The sequence below is a fragment of the Brassica rapa genome, chromosome A06 (genome assembly GCF_000309985.2).
Source record: "Brassica rapa cultivar Chiifu-401-42 chromosome A06, CAAS_Brap_v3.01, whole genome shotgun sequence".
Classification (NCBI taxonomy): Eukaryota; Viridiplantae; Streptophyta; class Magnoliopsida; order Brassicales; family Brassicaceae; genus Brassica; species Brassica rapa.
Window position 1 is genome coordinate 11,799,809 of NC_024800.2, and position 15,982 is coordinate 11,815,790.

Consider the following 15,982-nt stretch of genomic DNA (forward strand, 5'->3'; position numbering starts at 1 on the left):
TCATCACCCTTGTCTTGCTCATGCCTCTCATTCAACACTCTAGGCTCAACAGTACACGGCCTCAGCAATTCCAAATCAGCCCACAAGGCCTTGAACTTGCCAAAATGCTTGTTGAAATATGTTTTTTCTTGACCGGGGGGGGGGGGGTGGGGTGTTGATAGCTCTCTTAACTTCAAACACTTTGCTCTTATTTGAATTATACACCTTTTGAAGAGTGTTCCATAACTCTTTGGAAGTTTCACAGTAGGAGTAAGCTTCCAGGATTGATGTCTCAAGGCTACTTTAAATGATGGACAACGCCATGAGATCCTCCTGATCCCATTTTCCATCGCCAGCCAACACCACTTCTTTACCATTCTCTCCTAGGCTGGTTTTCTTTGAAGGTTTTGTCATCTGTGACATATGATCAGAGTCCTCTTCCTCTTAAAGAAGTTTTGACCAGTCTTGACCACAAGAGATAGTTAACTCCCTTGAGAATGACTGGAATCACCACCTTTGAGTTTTTCATTTTCGAGCAACTAGTATCCAGTGGATGAACGAAAGTTTCAAAATTGAGAAATGAAAAATCAGAGTAAAAGAAACAAAATTTGCAGAAGTAATAGAAGGGAGTGATGAAAATAAGGTCTCAAGATCTGAGATGCTCTGATACCATGTAAAATTTGATAGAATTATGAGAGTTTAAATGAAGAACATGAAGAACTTGCAAAAACAATAAACAAAGATGAGAACTTTCAATAGAAAGAAAAAGAGAATGAGGAAAGATGATTTCCTTAATGTTTACAATGGTGACTAGAAGATTATTAGTATGTTTATCTTTTCAGGACAACCAAAACAATCGAAGTTACCGAGTTACTGTTTGCCAAATTACTGTTTGCCAAATTACTGTTCACCAAGTTACTGTTTATTTTAATTTCTTGAACTCTTTTGAATTCTCTTGAATTTTTTTCTCTTGTTATTTATTACTTCATGTCAACAAAATGAGGCTGAGACATAGATCATGCTTGTGGTACAAACTGAAGAGGCTTGATATCTCAAGACAAATAACTTTTCCATGTTTTTTCTTCAGATTTTCATGACAGCATTATTCAGAAATACAGGAAATACACCGGTGGAACAGAGTCTAAGCACTGACTTGTGCTCTGCTTTTCATTAAGCGCTAATATTTGACAAAGCATTATTAACTTGAGCTTTTTCTGCCTTTTGGGCATAAATGGTACGTATTAAAACTTAGCACTTTTTACCTTCTACAAGGTATTTAAATAGGTGAGAGATAAGGTTTCACAACGTGATTAACTTAAGAGAATAAATACAACAGAATTACTCTATCTAAGTTAGAAGAAACCTTGACATACGTAATCTAATATTTTATAATTTCCACATATGCATATATAGATGAATCGGTGAAAGTCATCCTAGATTTTGACTCAGAAGAGTGAACGGATTTCGTAATGCGCGCAAGAGGGATAGGAGGAGAGCTTTTTCTTAATAAATAACTTCAGAAAATAGAGTTGACAAAGTATACACGTTAAGTTGAGAAAACCTCTCAAATTTTTCTCCTGACTTGGTAATTCTTTAAAATAAAATAAAAATATATAATGATAAAGATAATTAAAAAGATATATATATCAAACATCCTAAACCTAAACCAAATGTTCACAAAACTGTTCACACAAGAAGTTTGAAGTACCCACAAAAAAAAAGCTTTAATGGCCTCCAAATGCATAGACAATGGTGTAAAGAACGAAACCGACGTCCTCTCCGTCGAGAAGGTGACGAGTTACACCAACCTCCACAAGTGGCCGATGGCAGAGGTGGAGTTTGTTCAGTCAATCAGACACGGCAATAGCCAGCATCATACCATGGTGCTGAACAACATTTCTTGTAGGCAAATGTACCTCAGAAGCTACACTTTCACTAGAAAAGAAAATGAAGGCGAAGGTGGTCGAGGTGGCGGTAAGACCGGTGACCAGTGGAACAGAGGAGAGAAAAAGAAGTCTGCAGAGACAACGAAGAAAGGTATGAGGAAAAAGAGCAAAGCAACACCTTGTAGGGGGTTTGTTTTGAGGCTCTTATGGAAGTGTTTTTCTTGTACTTCCTCTACTAAAGTTAATATTGATAGCTCTCTTAACTTCAAACACTTTGCTCTTATTTGAATTATACACCTTTTGAAGAGTGTTCCATAACTCTTTGGAAGTTTCACAGTAGGAGTAAGCTTCCAGGATTGATGTCTCAAGGCTACTTTAAATGATGGACAACGCCATGAGATCCTCCTGATCCCATTTTCCATCGCCAGCCAACACCACTTCTTTACCATTCTCTCCTAGGCTGGTTTTCTTTGAAGGTTTTGTCATCTGTGACATATGATCAGAGTCCTCTTCCTCTTAAAGAAGTTTTGACCAGTCTTGACCACAAGAGATAGTTAACTCCCTTGAGAATGACTGGAATCACCACCTTTGAGTTTTTCATTTTCGAGCAACTAGTATCCAGTGGATGAACGAAAGTTTCAAAATTGAGAAATGAAAAATCAGAGTAAAAGAAACAAAATTTGCAGAAGTAATAGAAGGGAGTGATGAAAATAAGGTCTCAAGATCTGAGATGCTCTGATACCATGTAAAATTTGATAGAATTATGAGAGTTTAAATGAAGAACATGAAGAACTTGCAAAAACAATAAACAAAGATGAGAACTTTCAATAGAAAGAAAAAGAGAATGAGGAAAGATGATTTCCTTAATGTTTACAATGGTGACTAGAAGATTATTAGTATGTTTATCTTTTCAGGACAACCAAAACAATCGAAGTTACCGAGTTACTGTTTGCCAAATTACTGTTTGCCAAATTACTGTTCACCAAGTTACTGTTTATTTTAATTTCTTGAACTCTTTTGAATTCTCTTGAATTTTTTTCTCTTGTTATTTATTACTTCATGTCAACAAAATGAGGCTGAGACATAGATCATGCTTGTGGTACAAACTGAAGAGGCTTGATATCTCAAGACAAATAACTTTTCCATGTTTTTTCTTCAGATTTTCATGACAGCATTATTCAGAAATACAGGAAATACACCGGTGGAACAGAGTCTAAGCACTGACTTGTGCTCTGCTTTTCATTAAGCGCTAATATTTGACAAAGCATTATTAACTTGAGCTTTTTCTGCCTTTTGGGCATAAATGGTACGTATTAAAACTTAGCACTTTTTACCTTCTACAAGGTATTTAAATAGGTGAGAGATAAGGTTTCACAACGTGATTAACTTAAGAGAATAAATACAACAGAATTACTCTATCTAAGTTAGAAGAAACCTTGACATACGTAATCTAATATTTTATAATTTCCACATATGCATATATAGATGAATCGGTGAAAGTCATCCTAGATTTTGACTCAGAAGAGTGAACGGATTTCGTAATGCGCGCAAGAGGGATAGGAGGAGAGCTTTTTCTTAATAAATAACTTCAGAAAATAGAGTTGACAAAGTATACACGTTAAGTTGAGAAAACCTCTCAAATTTTTCTCCTGACTTGGTAATTCTTTAAAATAAAATAAAAATATATAATGATAAAGATAATTAAAAAGATATATATATCAAACATCCTAAACCTAAACCAAATGTTCACAAAACTGTTCACACAAGAAGTTTGAAGTACCCACAAAAAAAAAGCTTTAATGGCCTCCAAATGCATAGACAATGGTGTAAAGAACGAAACCGACGTCCTCTCCGTCGAGAAGGTGACGAGTTACACCAACCTCCACAAGTGGCCGATGGCAGAGGTGGAGTTTGTTCAGTCAATCAGACACGGCAATAGCCAGCATCATACCATGGTGCTGAACAACATTTCTTGTAGGCAAATGTACCTCAGAAGCTACACTTTCACTAGAAAAGAAAATGAAGGCGAAGGTGGTCGAGGTGGCGGTAAGACCGGTGACCAGTGGAACAGAGGAGAGAAAAAGAAGTCTGCAGAGACAACGAAGAAAGGTATGAGGAAAAAGAGCAAAGCAACACCTTGTAGGGGGTTTGTTTTGAGGCTCTTATGGAAGTGTTTTTCTTGTACTTCCTCTACTAAAGTTAATATTGATCCGTGAAGAAAAATCATCGTTTGAGATCTATGAGAGTTAATAAAACAAAATAAACTATGCAAGTTTGTAATTGATGGGTCTTGTTTATCAGTGTAAGTTTGAAACAGTGGTTCAAGAATAAATCGTTGACCAGAGTTTGTTTATTTATGAACTGGAGAAAGAAACAGGGGTTCAAGAAATGGCCCTGGTGAAGAAAGAAATAATTCAGTATAACTGGAACAATACCGCTGGAAGATGAAACCTCAAAATGATTTAAGAAGAGAAGTAAAACAAAAACTAAACCCAAACGAGAACATGTAAAAGTAATAAAACTTCTAAACTTAAAGAGTACAATTGAAGCAACAAGAGAGTTAAAACATAATACTTAGAAACAAAGAACAAACAAATATCAGACAACTTCAGAATATCATACAAACTCATGAGGAGGGAAGAGAGGATAAAATAGGAAACTTCTTCAAAAATACACATAAGAAACAGCTCGAGCAGACAAAAGACCTGATGCTTTCTTTCCTCATTACTACATGTTTTGCTTCCTTTCCTGTTACAATATCAGAACTTTTCGCGCTGTTTTACGGGCATTATCACTGTTCCCACCCTCTCATCATCTTCCTTCGGATTTCACAAGTTGAGAGAACACTTTACTCATGGAAACACCAGAGAGATCATCAATGCTCGATTCCTCAAATCGTCCCGTGGTTCCCGGAACGTTAACACTCGTGTCCCCTTGACTGAAGTTGTTGATCTGCGGAGGCAACTCTCCAATCATATTCGTGCTGTTATCTTCCGGTTCACCGTCTATGACAGCTTCTTGTAGCTGCAGAGCGTATTCAAGATTCCACAAGACATCTCCCATAGACGGCCTATCGACTCCATAATCAGCCAAACATTTCTCACCAGTCTCTGCAAACTTCCTCAACGAATCTGGTCTGATGTTACCGCGAAGCGACTGGTCGATGATCTGATCTAACTGCCCTTTCTTCTGCCATTTCATGGCCCATTCCGCAAGATTCACCATCTCTCTCGGAAGCGTCGGGTCTATAACAGGTCTAGCACAAAGAACCTCGAAGAGAACCACACCAAAGGAGTAGACATCTGATTTCTCAGTGAGCTGTTGCCTTCTGAAGTACTCGGGGTCGAGATACCCGAAACTACCTTTCACAGCAGTACTCACATGAGTCTGATCAAGCTCAGGTCCGGTCTTAGACAGTCCGAAATCCGCAACTTTGGCCATGAAGTTCTCGTCGAGCAATATGTTTGCGGATTTCACGTCTCTGTGAATGACAGGTTTCGAGTCACCAGTGTGAAGGTAATGCAATCCTCTAGCCGCACCAATGCAGATCTCAAGCCGCTGTTTCCACGTCAAGCTAGGAAGACCCGAGCCGTAGAGATGACTCTTCACCGTTCCATTCTCCATATACTCATAAACCAGTATCATCTCGTTGTTCTCATCACAGTAACCAATCAGAGAAACCAAATGGCGGTGACGGAACTGCGACAACATCTCGATCTCTGTCCTGAACTCCGCAAGCCCTTGCTGAGATTTCGGGTTCCCTCTTTTCACAGCTACTTTCGTGCCGTCGTTAAGCTCTCCTTTGTAGACTTTACCGAAACCTCCAACACCGATGTTGCGGCTCTCATCGAAGTTGTTTGTAGCGTCTTTAACCGTTGCAAAGGGGATACGGTAGTTGGCATTGGTTGTTATACTTGTAAGCGTAGTTCCATACGACACTTTGCTTCCCACCGACATTCCGTTTATCGAAAACGGCATCCACGTCTTGGAATGACCGTCTTGGCCGCGCTTCCTCTTCTTACACAACACAAAACAACCACCTCCCAAGAGGACTAACGCGAGCAACGGACCAACGGTTGCACCGACAATCAATCCCACACTCTTCTGCTTGGTACCCGAACTACTACTACCTGGAACAAATGTCCCGGCGCTGAGCTGGCCTCGAGAGTTATTCATCTTCATGATCTCCAACCCGTTCACAATACCATCGGGATAATCGGTGTGGACATTCGATGGACCGACGCTAACGCGGATTTTGTTAGAACCTTTGGGCGAGGGCGTGACGAAGTCCATGTTGTATGCACCAGCCAGTGTGTTCACATAAGTGCTGAGATCAACGTCCATGACAGCGAGCATTGAGTCGACGTAAACATTGAAGTAGAGCTGGTTGAGAGCTAAGCTCACGATGTCGCAGAAATGGAAGCGTAAATAGTACTGAAAGCCAGGGTCCACGTCGAACTCCCACGTGACATTGAAATTGCTAGTAGGGTCGCCTGAGCTATTATTCATCTCAGTGCAAGTACCATACACGCTGCTCGGCGCAGTCTCCTCTGTTGCAAACCCTGGAACAAATTTAACCGACAGAATCTTAGACACCGTGTTGGCTAGATTCTTGGAAAGCAGAAAGTCCGAATCAGGCTGCCAAGTTCTTGTAAGAGTGTCGTTGTTAGGCGTAACGAGCGAGCCCCCCATGTTCAATCTGTGAACTGTCTCGAAAGCCTGCGTTGACAAGCTCTGTTGAAACATCCCTGAGCCGCCTACGAGCCTCGGGGGAGGAGAAGAAGCGATCAATGCGTCGGGAACGGATATAACCTCAATAGCGTTCACAAAGGCAAACGAAGTAGCAGAGGGAGTAAACGTGAGGAGGAGATCATCGGTGTCTACATTCAAAGAGTACTCTTTTACAACTTTGGAGCCGTTGACTGTGTACTCGCTCAAGAGCACATGGGTCTGCGTTGAAACCGCGAACTTGGCGGAACCCATTTGGTAGCTTTGGTAAGTGAATGGATTGAAATGGAGGCGGACCCAGTGGCGGCCACGAGCGACGGAGAATTTGTAGGTAGCGACTCCGGTGAAGACTCTCGCCGTCTGGTAAACGTCGGAGCTGCTGCTTTGACTCGCGAGGATCTCGGGTTTGGTAGAAGAGGTGAGTAGGTTGGAGGCGAGCTTATCGGACATGAAGACTCGGTCCATGAGTGTCGAATTGGCCGGTGAGCCGCAGTTGATCAAGTAATTATCTTGAGGTGTGAATCCATGGCAGATGCAAATCAAGCACGTCATCGTTGAAACGAAGATGAACTTTTCAACACCCATCTTTGACCCAACAAAGAAACTGTATAATAGATCCGGTGAAATATTCAATCAGATAGATTTGCATACGAACTAGAACCACAGCAAAAAAAAATGGCAACTTTCTAAGATCCCCAAAGCATAAATTAAGACATAACACGATAGAAACTACCTTTTTTAAGACAAGGGATTGAGGAGAGATAACGGTCCCATGAAAGGGCTAGAGTTCAGGATCAGAGAGCTTAATCAATAGATCAAGAAACCGAAAACTCAGATTTTGAGCTCTTTTTTTTAATAATATAATATGAAAAACTGTACTCGAGAAAAGAGAGTAGTTTCCAGCGATGAACAGACTGGTAACAGGAGAGGTTTGATTCTTTATGAACTCATGAGTATATTTTTATTTATTTCTTTACGAGTAAGAAGATGGGAGAATTAAAATTGTCAACAGATTCAATTTTCTCTGCCTGTATTTGTATTAATGGATGAGAAAGAAGAAAAATATGGAATTTCAAGAAAATGATTAGAAACGTAAAATATTCGTCGCAATTAATATGTCTGTCTATGAGAAAGCGGTTGTTGGTCATGGATAATTGTTTTTAATATGCAAAATATGTTAAAATACAGAGTCCAGATATTTTTAAATATATTTATTTTCAAAGTGTTGCGAATTTGTGTGTTTTCATTTTTGTTTTCAGGTGTTTACTGGTCGTGTTTTGCAACAACAAAGTCAACTTTTTATCGGGATTTTTGTACATTTTGACATCTAATCTATTAACACAGGAGTACAAATAAATACTAACCTTTAATTTTTCAAATAATTATAATTAGGTATTTTATCCGCACATGCGGACATAATCATCTTACGAATACTTATTATTTTATGTCTTATTACTCCAAAAATTGGCATTATAAAACTCTAATTGGTGAACATGTTGAAGGAAAAATATTACGGTGAATTCTTTGTTCCTCAAAATTTATACTAGTTATGTTGAAATTTTAGTCAACTTATTGAAAGGTAGATCCCACTTTTTTTTTCTTCTAAATTCCCCATGGATGTATGAATTTATAAGAAAAAAAATTTCTATGCAATTTTGATAAAGAACAAATTGAACAAAAATTCGTATTTTATTTTATTTTTTCAATACCTCAAATGAAATTTTATTTTATTTTTATTATTTTTCATTTTTTCTTTCTTCTAATGGTCACCAACAGAAGCTATAGTGTTTCACGGATTAAACTTAAACTTGTTTAAACTAAAAACAAGAAAATTTGTTTTGAACTCAGTCACAAGTTAAGTTATTATTTATGGTTTTAAATAGTTAAATCAAACATCAAATTATTTATATATGTCAAACAAACATTCATCAAACTATGTACTTATTATTGTGTTAAAAGTTTTAAAACATTCTTATATTAGAAATAGTTTAGAAAATATATTTTATATAACTATTTTTGTTTGACTAATATTTAATTATAAACTGTTTTATATCTTAGTTTTTTTAACTTTATAATAAAAATATTGTTTTCAGATAGCAACACAATATATATAAGAATTCTCTTAATTTTTAAATATATTTTCACAATTTTATTATATAAGTTTATAATTAATTATTTAATATAACATATAAATTTAATATTATTAAAATAAAATGCGTGTTTTATTATATACAAAATTCATCACGAGTGTTTTGAAAATTATTAATACTCAGTTAAAAACTAATAATAAATCAATGACCTATATAAAAGCTTAAAACCTAATAAAATATGACAAATAAGAAAATATGAATTTTAATATAACATATAGTTTTTAACTATATATAAAATTCATTACGGATATTTTTATAAATTAATAAATTAGTGATTCAGCTAAAAAATTATTAATAAATCAATGACTAAGCTAAAACCTAATAAAAACATGACAAGTAAGCAAAATTGACTAAAATCATGGAAAACATGACAAATAAGCAAAATCAAAATAATTATATATCTAGTTACATATTTTATAGTTATATTATTTAAATTAATAAATTATGGACTCAACTAAAAACTACTAATAAATTAATGACTCAACTTAAACCTAATTAAAACATGACAAATAAATAAAATTACCTAAAATCATGGAAATCATGACAAATAAGCTAAATAACTTCATAAATAATAGTATAGATCATATGCCATTAATCAAAACAGAGTAGTTTTATACTTTCTCTGAACCATTATTTTCCTAACAATTACACCATAAAGTCACCGAATATATTTTTGGGATTATTAAACCTTTGGCCCAATTTACAATCACTATTTATATTTTGTTTGTTAAACACCAAACCGTGGAAACCTATGACCAGTTATATTATGTCACAATCACTATCCTCACCTCGAAACTTTCTTAAGCATGATATAATCAAATATTATTATGTAGAAGAAGGTCGGATATCAGTAAAATTAAAATGTTGTATATCATTTTCATTATGCAGACCAACATTGTGTATATTAATCTAATCAATGTATGGTTTAGCGATTAAAAGAGTTAAACTGATTTATGATTATATTAGTATTATTAAAAATTAGATTATATTTTATCTGAGTACAAAATCGAAACTAATTATGTTTTTTTTTCCTTGGAAAAGTAAATAATATTTCAAAAACAATTCCTATAACCACGCAATGACAATTAACTGCATAAAATCTAAACTAAATATTCATTTTTCAAAAAATAAACAACATCAAAACTTTCTATCTTTTTTTTACGCAGTCACCATATCGAAAAAAAGATATCAATTAACTAACACAATCATCAGTTTCTGTTTTAAAAACTTGCACAACAAGTATTCTTTAGAATTTAAGACGTATATTTAGTAAATAAAAAAAATATATATATATATATATATTCGTTTAATTTTATAACTACCCTTGCCAAAACCAAGTATATATATCTCATCTATCTTTCGTCAAAAAAATATCAAAGCAAACAAAAAACATAAACATGTCTAAGCTGACGACTTTTGCTGCTCTCACAAAACTAAGACCTTACAAAAACAATTGGCGTAGTCAAGTGGAACATTTACATTTATGGAAGCAAAACCCACCTTCTGGAAGTGAATCCTTCGAGATGATTTTAGCAGATGAATAGGTATCTTTTTGTTTATAGATTTTTCAATTCATTATATTACATATTTTTATTTAAATCTAATATGACCGTGTGTGTTTTTAGGGTAACAAGATCCATTGTTGTTGGTCTATCTTTCTCTACAACAGAGTAGTTGGTCTATATTACTAATACTTCATGCATGAAAAGTAATAAAGATTTCTAATATCCTATGTGCTTTGAACAATAATATTTATAAATCTACCATTTAAACAGAGCTGAAACAGTCAATATCCTATATGCTCAGAATAATAATATTTACAAACCTAGCACTTAAATAGAGCTGAGACAATCAAGTCAATCCTACTCCTCTAATGAAAAATCGTCTATTAGCTTCTCATTTCTTAAGACCTTCTACAATCAATCCAATTTGTTACTCATTCCATCATGTTCCTGGCTAAATAAAATTGAATTAAAATCATTCTGCTAAAGAAACCAAAGGAAATTTTTTACCACACTTTTACAGATCAAGGGCTTGCAAGGGGGTTTTCCTTGTTTTTTCTAAACTGAAGCCAGGCTCTGTCTATCCGATTGAAAAATATTGGTATTCCATACCTTAGCGAGTCTCTGAAAAATAAAAAATAAAAATAAAAGAATGTAGATTAGAAGATACTAATCTTAAAAACTCAAATAAACCCCAATCAAGAAACTCTAACCTTTATACCAAACGCTGAAATTAATAATAGATATATCTTCTACAGTTGTTAGACTGAAGACATTAACTTATTTTCATTTTTTAGAAAGCAAGCGCAAGGCATCCGTTGGCTGCAGAGAAACATATAAGAATATAGAAGGTCCATTACACTTTTCTTTCATAATATGGGCGTGGATCATTGACTAAAGTCCATTACACTTTTCTTTCATAATTTTATGGCCCAATTTATTAACATAAATTAGCTTTCTAAATAATATTTTTTAAAATATTTTTTTTACATTAAATCTCTTCTTATGATTGCATGTTTTTTTTTGAAACTTGGCTTCATTATTATTATTATTTGTCTACATACCATTTTTGTTTTTAAGACTCTCAAAAGAAAATTCAACTTCAAAACTAAATATTTATACTATGATTTAGTAAAACCCACGAGTATACTTATACCTCTAATACTTTATTGTTTATTTTACAAAATAAACTAAATAAAAAACATAATAAAAGATAACACAATCTCATAGTTTATAAATGAAAGCTAATCACATTGAACAAACACACACCAATGTTAAATAAATATCGGGTTGTGTTTATTTCAAGAAGGTAAATAAATTTTCGTGGATGTATGCAGGTCCGGCCGTCTTAATTTGTTGGACACTGTACAAGTTTTCTTTCTTACATGAGCAATAAAAATATATTTGTAAATATGACCTTAGATCTATGAAAAAAGACCTTTAATTATAACTAAACTAATAGTTGGACCGACCACGGCAAAATTATATTTGTTTAGTTTAATTTTGCAAATATTTTGATGTTTTTGTTTTTATTTGCTATTATAAATGTGTTATGAAATTATATTATTTTGAATATTATCATCCATTATTTCTGTTGTTTTTATTTATTTGATGAAAACACTTCTTCATCGTATGTATGACCATTGTTTTTCACACAGTAGTTAAAACAACAAATAATGTATCCGGTTAATCTTATTATACATGTGAAAATAATGTAATGTTTTTCGATTTTGTTTGTTTCCATTTTGTTTAACTTGTACTCTTCTTCTTTTCTTTTCTAGCGATTTTTTATTGTCTATCTCATTTCTAATGTGTTATTATAAATATATGTGTAGTATGGGTGGGTTAGAAAGTTAGTGAGTAACATAAAAACATTTTAAAATTTGATGAGCATTTGAAAAAGTGTTTAATTTACTCTCAATTGAAAACAATGTTAACTTTCGCTATTTATATTTGCTATTCTTATTCGACATGTTTGTCATACCTTTAAGAAAATTTTCCTGTATATATAAACATATTCAATGTTTGTTCTACTTTTACTATACTATGATAACTAGGTTAAGACATGCACCTTGCGCGGGATGAACTTATATATATATATAAATAATTATATATATTATATGTTTTTACATGAAATAATAAATATATATTGAATAATTAAAAGTCATTAACTATTACATATATAATTAAATTGGTGCGAACATATAATTAAATCAATTTTATTAATCCAAACAATAATTTTTTTTCTATTTGATAGGATATGTAATTAAATATTAAATGATATTAACATACATATTATATTTTTAATATTAATGTCTATTAAATGATGTTTTCTACTCATATGATTTTTTGATCATTTGTATCTTTTATAATAAAAACTTTAGTGAATGCATTTGCATTGACAGGAGGTCTAGTAGATTGAGACTGTTGAAACTGATTTTGTGATGGAAACTGTGGTGTTGAAGTGTTCTGAGCTGGGCCACAAGTAGAAGAATTCGAGGACCTTTGATATAGCTTATGACCCGGAGGGTAACCGTGAAGATTGTAGCACTTCTGAACCGTATGACCAGTTCTCCCACAGTGATTACAAATAGGCTTTGGAGGAAAGTGATTGCCTTGAAAAGCTACAGCATAGGCTGCATTATCTTGAGGAATATTGTAGGAAATATCAGAAGGACTAGAGTTTTGGAAAGCCATGCCAACCCTAATAGATGGCTTGATGTTCTTTTGACTTTTTTCTTGAGCTACCATGTTGAACTCATCTTCAATATCTGGAATTGGCTACAACATAAGAATGTGACGACGTGTAGACTCGTAGGCTTCATTCAAACTCATAAGAAACTTAGTAACTCGGCTCCTCTATTGCATCTTTTCCCACAGCAAAGCAGCATTGCACTGCATTTTCCACATGTGCAAACCGGAAACTCCACATAGTTATTGTACTCTTCCCACAAAGTAACAAGATCAATATAATATGTACTGATATACATTGATCCTTGTTGAATCTCATACACTCTTGGAGCATCATCATGTTTAAAACGAGCCAACAAAATCTTCCAAATGGACTCAGCCGTCGACATTAACAATAAACTTTGTCCAATCTTCTTTGAAACAGAATTCATAAGCCAAGTTGCAACCATGTTGTTACATCGTGACCAAGATCCAGAATCACGATGATTAGAAGGAGGTTTCGGGATGGTACCATCTATAAACCCCAGCTTATTGCGAACATTCAATGCCATCCACACCGAACAACGCCATGAATGAAATTCCGATCCAGAAGATAAGCGATCGGTAATAAGAATCAATCCAGCATGATCAGACGCACGAAGAAAGTAAGGATTCTCATACTGATCTGTTGATTAATGAGTAGGATCAAGTACTGGCTGTTGCTGATTCGTGGAGCTCATTGGATCAAGGAGTTGAAATTGAAAATCAAGAACCAACAATCTGAAGCAACAATGACTCGAAACGAAGAGAAATCAGCAAGAAACAACTCACAAAGTACGACCGCAGCTCAGAACGATTCCACGAGCACCATAATCAAGAAAACGTAGGCGAGCCGCGACAAAAGTTCAATCAAATCGATAAGAAAACAAAGTCAGAGATTGGAAACACACTGGCGAATCGATACACTCATCCTTCGAGAAATCTGAAGAAGAAAAATATTGAGAATCAATGGCGGAAGCTTAGTTTGTGCTCTGATGCCATATTAAGAAGTTGTTATACGAATGAAAAATATTTTCTCAATCTTGCAATGTACGTAAACTAAGAGTATACATATTGTTTAGTACAAGAAAGCTAAACCAAGACTAACCAATGGCTAAGCAAAAGGAAACCTAACCAAAGAGAAATCTAATTTAACCAGATATTGTAATAGAGAAATAGTATGAAGACAAAATCAGATTCAGAAAAGATAGAAGAGTATGTTTTCACTAGATGTTCAATGTGACGATACAAATTTGAGTACAAATTTATTTTAAATAGGAGAGAATTATAAAGATCGGCTCCCAAAAAATTTAGATTTCAAAATAAATAAGATCATAAGAGATTTTTTTTTTACAGATGAAGTTATCTAATCTATTAATTTAGAGTCTTATTTTTATCTACTATTAACAAGTCATAGTAGGACCACTTAAATAATTAGTTAATATAACATATTTGATTATTTACATTAATAAAAAACAACTATAAATTTGATATTTTTTTAATTATAAAACATTTGTTGACAAAGAATCTAACAATATCTTACTTAAAATTTTAAATAATTTTATAAAATAATTAATTTCGTAATTAGTAATATAATACTGTTATAAAACAAGAAATAAAGCTATATACTACTTTTTATAACATATATAATTATATTCTGTATTATATAAAAATAGAAGTTCTATATGAATTAAATATGACAAAATTATATTAAATAGGTAAATTAAATATCACTCATTATTAAAATGGGTTTAAATTCATAAACATATAATATTTTTATACAAAAATAAATTTATTAACATAGGTTAAATTTTTTATATCTACAACTATATATATATATATATATATTGTTTTTTTGAAACTCTCATCAATATAATAGCCCTGTTCTTTTCGTAGCCGCTGTGGCCGGTGGTAGCGACAAAGAATAATACTTGGGTGGAGACAAGATGATCGATTTTGAAAGTGAATTAAACTATAGGATCTTGCTGCAGCGACTGAAAATGAAGACGCTGCTATCGCTGATATTTGTCTAATTTTGTTATCACGCCTTACCGCTGCGACTGAAAAAGTAAGTTTGTGTTGTGTCACCGGTGCTGCATTTCCGATGGTGAAGGTGTACTTTTCAGTTGTTGTCGCTGGTCGCCAGCGTTCGTAAAAAGAACAAGGCCATTGTTTAAAATGTTTATATACAAAAATATAATTGTATATAATAACCTTTAGTTCATATACTATTTAAAAATATTTTATTAGAATGAAATTTTAGTAATTCATTTAAAATATTAATAACAAATCAAATTTTAATTATATTTTTTTAATTATAACAAAATCTGCTGAGAAAAATTAGAAAATATTACAAAAAAATTCAAATAATTTTTATAAAATATTGTATTAATGTAGTAACAAAAAAAAATCATAATTCATGTAATCTTCCAAAGTCAAAAATAGTAGTGTAATTTTTCAAAGTTTTCTTGACGAAATAAAAAAAATTTGAAAATAAATATCAAACTTAAAATGATAATATTTTAAATTTTACAAAAGATAAAGTCATAGATAACAAAGAATAATTTTTTGAAATGCACCATGAAAAAACAAACTTTGTAAAAATTAAAGCAATCTAATATTTTAAAATCTTAATTAAAAATAAATAAAAAAATCTTAATATCATAACATCCAAAAATATCATATATCAATAAAATTTACTAAAATAATATGATAGATGCTACTATATATAAATTTACTAAAATAATAGGGTATATTATTTAAACAAAACAATGTTTTTACTTATAAATCCCGTAAAATACTAAAATAATAAGTATATATTTTTAAACACAACATGTAAATATAAATGATCTTAAACATATGTATTTTTATAATATTTATCAATAAATTTAAAAAATGTATTATAGCAAAATGTATAAATTAAAGAAAATACATATTTTGAAGTAGGTTATCTATTTGATTATTTCATATTGTTATTTTATTGTACCTAATTCAAAAATATATTAGTAAGTAATAAAAATAAATAACA

The 15,982-nt window shown here is 32.9% G+C and overlaps 4 protein-coding genes across 4 annotated transcripts in view; 2 read left to right on the forward strand and 2 right to left on the reverse strand.

Annotated features, from left to right (window-relative positions):
* LOC103873306 overlaps window positions 1-15,982 on the reverse strand; it is a 728,778-nt gene that overhangs the window by 31,256 nt on the left and 681,540 nt on the right. The window lies entirely within an intron of this gene.
* On the forward strand, window positions 1,707-3,089 carry LOC117126076. The gene is made up of 2 exons (XM_033273456.1): window positions 1,707-2,016; window positions 3,025-3,089. Exons 1-2 carry the CDS (start codon window positions 1,707-1,709, stop codon window positions 3,087-3,089), a joined length of 375 nt encoding a protein of 124 aa, XP_033129347.1.
* LOC117126077 lies at window positions 3,665-4,081 on the forward strand. The gene has a single exon (XM_033273458.1). It carries the CDS (start codon window positions 3,665-3,667, stop codon window positions 4,079-4,081), a length of 417 nt encoding a protein of 138 aa, XP_033129349.1.
* On the reverse strand, window positions 4,367-7,818 carry LOC103873309 (receptor-like protein kinase HERK 1). Its single transcript, XM_009151729.2, has 2 exons — window positions 7,327-7,818; window positions 4,367-7,197 (listed from the first exon to the last, which is right to left on the reverse strand). The coding sequence occupies exon 2, from the start codon at window positions 7,176-7,178 to the stop codon at window positions 4,677-4,679; it is 2,502 nt and encodes an 833-aa protein (XP_009149977.1). The 5' UTR covers window positions 7,179-7,197; window positions 7,327-7,818; the 3' UTR covers window positions 4,367-4,676.